At 46.2% G+C, this 6,000-nt stretch overlaps 1 protein-coding gene across 2 annotated transcripts in view; it reads right to left on the reverse strand.

Moving 5' to 3' along the window:
• ARHGEF10 (Rho guanine nucleotide exchange factor 10) overlaps positions 1-6,000 on the reverse strand; it is a 95,674-nt gene that overhangs the window by 58,978 nt on the left and 30,696 nt on the right. For both annotated transcript variants that reach the window (XM_012809852.2, XM_023517584.1), the window contains 3 exons: positions 5,342-5,448; positions 1,099-1,176; positions 400-579 (listed from right to left, as the gene is read on the reverse strand). In XM_012809852.2, the coding sequence (XP_012665306.1) occupies positions 400-579; positions 1,099-1,176; positions 5,342-5,448 (365 nt within the window). The remainder of the gene's footprint in view (positions 1-399; positions 580-1,098; positions 1,177-5,341; positions 5,449-6,000) is intronic.

Below are 6,000 nucleotides of genomic sequence, written 5' to 3' on the forward strand. Positions count from 1 at the left end.
ATTCTATTGTTCCCAGGCAAGAGAGAATCCTGCACACAGAAGGTGTGACGGGGATTAGGAAGCGAGCCCTATACAGCTGAAATATGGCCATGTTACAGCGCTGCCTACAAGCTGCTCTTGGTTCAGCAACAAGGGGCATTACTGGGGCAAACAAGACCTGAAATAGTTCACGTTCTACGTCTCTCCGGCAGCTCCCTGCCCTGAGCCTCCACACGCCTCCTTGGGCTCCTTGTCCAGTGCCCACCTCTTGTTTACCCAGGGCACACACGCGGCCAGGGGAACTGCACATTTTCAGCTCACTGTGCTCGCAGAAAGCAGCACTGGTCCTGCGTTGAGACCCCACCTGTCCAGGACCAAACATCAGCCTAAGAGGAGGAAAAAGGACCTGGAGGTAATTACCGAAGCCACAAAGACATCACCGATCATTTCCACGGAGTCCCACTCGGACACGCGGCTGGCCAGCGCGATCTGGAACATGGAGTGGCACTGCAGGATCTCTTTGACGCGGTGGAACACCACCTTCAGCTTCCTCTCGCTCAGAACCTTGGGCTCCATCTCAGACAGCGGTTTCTCATAGTGCTAAGACACAATAGGAAGGACCGTTCAGACTTTTTTAAAAGGGTGGATAAAGAATGTATAAATATTATCTTGGGTTCATAACAAATCATGTCTTTTGATGTCAATATACAGACACGATACTTAAATTATTTGGAGAATTTTGCAAATTCTCATATTTTTTGGCTCATAAACATATATGTACAACAAAAACGACATGTTTTTAAAAGGATAATAAAAACATATATATTGGCTCGGCGCCCATAGCACAGTGGTTACAGCACCAGCCACATACACCAAGGCTGGCCAGTTCGAACTCAGCCAGGGCCGGCTAAACAACAATGACAACTGCAACAAAAAATAGCTGGGTATTGTGACGGGCGCCTGTAGTCCCAGCTACTTGGGAGGCTGAGGCAAGAGAATCACTCAAGCCCAGGAGTTTGAGGTTGCTGTGAGCTGTGATATCTACTGAGAGCAACATAATGAGACTCTGTCTCAAAAAAGAAAAAAAAGTATGTATTATATGACACAGTACTCAGGTACCTCCAAAATCCTCTTCAGGGCATCCACGTAGTTCTTTTCACTGTCGACAACTGCACCCAGGATACACCTTCTTACAACCTGTTGGAAATTAGAAAGCACACTAGTAGAAAATAGCTTCAGAATACATACAGGTAAGTTTTACTTCTGTGCTGAGGGTTTGTTGACAAAAAAGTTTTTTGGAGTTATTTTTATTTTTATTTATTTATTTATTTATTTTTGAGACAGAGCCTCAAGCTGTCCCCCTGGGTAGAGTGCCATGGCATCACGCTCACAGCAACCTCCAACTCCTGGGCTCAAGCGAGTCTCCTGCCTCCACCTCCCAAGTAGCTGGGACCACAGGCGCCCGCCACGACGCCCGGCCATTTTTTGGTTCCAGCCGTCATTGTTGTTTGGGGAGTCTGGGCTGGGGATTCGAACCTGCCACCTTAGGTCTATGTGGCTGGCGCCTTAGCCGCTTGAGCCACAGGTGCCGAGCCTGGAGTTATTTTTAAATAGTAAGTAAAGGAAACTTCCAAAAGCCTTTAAAATACTCTAAATGGTAGGTTAATGAAATAATATTACAGATTCAACACATGCTTTCCTCAATTAATAAATATATATTTATATAACTCTACAGCAGAACGAATAAAATTATAATGCTTAAAACAAATTCATTCACTTATGGGACAATAATGAACTGAATTAATCGACTGTATTTTATGTGTCTAACACCAAGTTTGATGGTATATTTCACACTTAATTATAAAAAATGTCCCAGTCTTGATCAATGAATGTTATTAACAAGACTTATCAAAAATCCTCCTTCCACCCAATACCCTCCTTTGATGGGATCTCACCTAGTGTACACAATGCAAGGGTACATTTCAAAACTAAGAGGATATTATAAATGTCATACCACAAAAATAAGTGAGGTGATGGTTATGTTAATTTGATTTAAGCATTCTACATTGTATATCAAATCATTACATTGTACCCCATAAATGTATACAGTTATGACTAAATAAAAATTAAGTTAAAAAAACTAAAATCATCCTTCCAAAGTTACAGAAAAACAGAAGTTCATAGCAGGTGAAAGAATAGATTTGTTTTATTTTTGCAAAGATCTTTTGAACATCCAAAGTCCATCTACAGGCTAAGACTCCTGTCATTTCGAGCAAGACTCCTACTATCTAAGATGTTTGTATTTCAAACACTGGTGTTACTTTCTGTTTGGTTTTCATTACTGAGACACACACAAGTACAAACTCCTGGTCCCCAGGAAGGCCACTTTCCTCACCTCAAACATACTCCAGCAAGTCAAGTTTGCCAATCCAAGGAAAACAGAGCAAAATAGGCAGGAGGGTTGCTTCTCAACTAGAGCACACATCCACGCATGTGAACACACGCCCGACATCACACACACACCAACATAAACCACACTAAATGCACGCACACAGGCACACACCGCACACAAACGCACACACACAGGCACACACCGCACACAAACGCGCACACACACACAGGCACACACTGCACACAAACGCGCGCACACACAGAGGCACACACCGCACACAAACTCACACACACACAGGCACACACCGCACACAAACACACACACAGGCACACACGGCACACAAACACACACACACACACACACAGGCACACACCGCACACAAACACACACACAGGCACACACCGCACACTTACACACACACACCGGCACACCAGGGGAGCTCCAGGCAATCCCTGCACCTAGTGCTGCTATTTGGAGACCCTGCAGCGCCACCTGGCAGGAGGAGAGAGCATTCCCCACAAAGAAAATTCCTCCAGTTAAGCAGAGACCAGGCCAACCAGGATAGACAAGAGGATTATTCTCTTTAAAAAAGACTATTCAATTCACAAAAGTAGGGTAAAAATCAACCTTTCTAGGATACCTAAAAAACAAACATGTATTTTTTTTTAAATACAGATATGGCTGGGGTTAAAAACAAACATACATGAGATTAGAAGCCAGGAAGCCTCAGATCTCAACAGCACTGTGGCTGATCCACTGAACGGTCCAGACCCCCAGGCTTGGATTTAAGGTGATGGCTCAGATCCCAGGGACCTAGCGACTTCCCCCAAGACACTCCTTCCAGAACTGATTATCAGGCACTACCCCACAGCTCTTGGGCCACAATATTTGGAAGTTGGTGGGTTGGTTGGCTGCTTGGTTTATTTGTTTATTCCCACCCCTTGAGATGATATTAGTGGATCAGGTCAAAGAATCTGGAATTGGTGCAATAATTTTAAAAAGAAAATCAATCTCCTGGATTTCATGGCTACTGCACGTGAAATTAGGCTTTGTCTGCAAAACGAAGGAGGTAGTCTGTGAACACCAGAGCAGAGAACAGATTGCCACCCTTGTCTCCAATATACACACCACTACTCTCAGAATCTCTCAGACCCACACCACTATTGTCTCTTCATACACCGATACCCTGACTCAGTCTCCCCACAGACCCCACCCCTATACACTGTCTCCTCACAGACCCACACCCCTACTCACTGTCTCCTCACAGACCCTCACCCCTACTCACTGTCTCCTCTCAGACCCTCACCCCTACTGTCTCCTCACAGACCCTCACCCCTACTCACTGTCTCCTCGCAGACCCTCACTCCTACTCACTGTCTCCTCACAGACCCTCACCCCTACTCACTGTCTCCTCTCAGACCCACACCCCTACTCACTGTCTCCTCTCAGACCCTCACCCCTACTCACTGTCTCCTCTCAGACCCTCACCCCTACTCACTGTCTCCTCGCAGACCCACACCCCTACTCACTGTCTCCTCGCAGACCCTCACCCCTACTCACTGTCTCCTCTCAGACCCTCACCCCTACTCACTGTCTCCTCACAGTCCTCACCCCTACTGTCTCCTCACAGACCACCCCCTACTCACTTTCTCTTTACCGACCTCCACAGCCCTATCCGTTTCTTTGCCTGTCCGTCTTTAACTCAAGCTGCTCTCTTATGCTGGGTGGTGTGTGCATTCCTGACTCCTGGTGTCTGGGTCCCCATCCGCCCTTTGGATCCGAGTCTTGTGGCACCTCCTTTCTCAAGGTGCCCTCTGACACCCTGGGCAACATTTCTTCTGTGCTGCTAACTCATTTGGGCTTTTTTCCTCTTACACTTCACAGGTTCTCCGAGACCAGGCCCTTGCCCCACTCCCCTCTTGTGCCGTCAGTAACCAGCCCAGAGACCCAGGTGAGGCGGGTGTCCTCGTGGTAAAGGGACAGGGTAGATGACTCTCCTGATCGGAGGCATCATCGGGATGGCAACAGTGTGTCAGGAATCTACTCCCTCCTTACAACTCCTGAGGTTATGATGGGGTGTGTGAGCCTGACAGTGAGGATGGGCAGGAAGTGCCAGATTCTTGGTTCCTGGAACAATCTGTCAGTAATCCCCCTCGGTCCAGCAGCTTCCTAGGTCCCACCGCCCCAGTGGACTACACAGAGGCATCAGCAGCCGAGTCGTGATCAGGGGAACTGAGTTCAGAAACAGGACTCTTCTTCACATAGCTGAGGCCATGGTTCAGATCACTGGCCTCCTCTGAGCCTGGGCTTTCCCAGAGATAAAATCAATGTATCCCAGGGATGTAGAGGATGAAGTGCACTGAGGCCTGTCTAGGACTCTGCATGGGGCTGCCCTGATCACTTCAAGGGCAGGCACTGAGCACCTGTCCCTAGCTCTGTCTACGCCCCGTCCCACCTCAGTGCACTGCTGGGAACACATGCAACCCCTCATCACCCCTGCTCCATTCTCATGAGCCTCGACTCCCCTGGCTTCTCTTCAGTTCAAATGAAATGTGAGTTTCCTATTTTGGCCTGACCAGTTATCAGCAGCTCTTAGGGAACCTGTTCGATCTTTGTTCAAACTTTGACCTTACTACTAAGCATTTTTATGTTGTTTTTCTTCGATCTGACTGTGCTCTATGTGGCTCCATCTGTGTGCCTCCCTATCTCTCTCTGCATCTACACGTCCAGGTGTGTATCTATCTACCCTGCTCAGTCTCCATATTTGCACCATGCTACCACGGGCAGAAGAACTCAAATCCCATCCAAAAGCATTAACCTTGCCCTCAAAGCCCTGCAACTCTGATACTGGTCTTGTTGCTCAAGTTGTCTCTTCCCTTTACCCAAAGACAAGGAAATGGAAAGACTACCAACCAGCATGGAGCACACTGTACTGGGAACAGCACTGAGGGCCAGCCCTGCCCATCCCACCTGCTGCTGAGATAAACCCTCAGGCATCGGCGTCAAGACAGCTTCTGGGTGCTTGCAGTCAACATCGATGAATAAATTCTGCTCTTCCTCAGGACAAGCTCTATGATCTTAAAAAAGGCCAGAATGCATGAGTTTTACATTGAAATAATATAGTCACAACAAAGTTAGCATAGTAAAAACAAGGTGTCGGGTCAAGGTTGTGTGTGGACATTTCCATTTTCCACGCTTACTTTTCCATCCAACTTAGGGTAGTAAAATTTTAATAAACCAAATACAATATCCTTCCCATAGGGTAATACAGTATTTGTCAGTGTTTGAAATTGTCAATATTTGAAGTTTAATTTCAAAAAAGCAGAAGTGCTGCTTGAATAGCTAGATGGTAAGTGGCAATATTTTAGAATTTTAAAATTTTAGAATACTTTAGAAACTAAACATTTTAATTTCTTAATCTATAAAATATCACTATCAGAAACAAAGAATAGCAGCTAAGAAGAAATGCTCAGGTGAGACTTCGTACATTTCTGGACTTTATATCTGCTTCTCTTTCTATGTAAGTCTGAAAAAGGGCAGCTTTCAAAAAATCAAGCTGTTTAAACTAAAACTAGTGTTTTAAAATTTGGATACAGGCTCGGCGCCTGTGGCTCAATTGGCTAGGGCGC

The sequence above is a fragment of the Otolemur garnettii genome, unplaced genomic scaffold (genome assembly GCF_000181295.1).
Source record: "Otolemur garnettii isolate 467f Iridium unplaced genomic scaffold, OtoGar3 scaffold00114, whole genome shotgun sequence".
NCBI classification, from domain to species: Eukaryota; Metazoa; Chordata; class Mammalia; order Primates; family Galagidae; genus Otolemur; species Otolemur garnettii.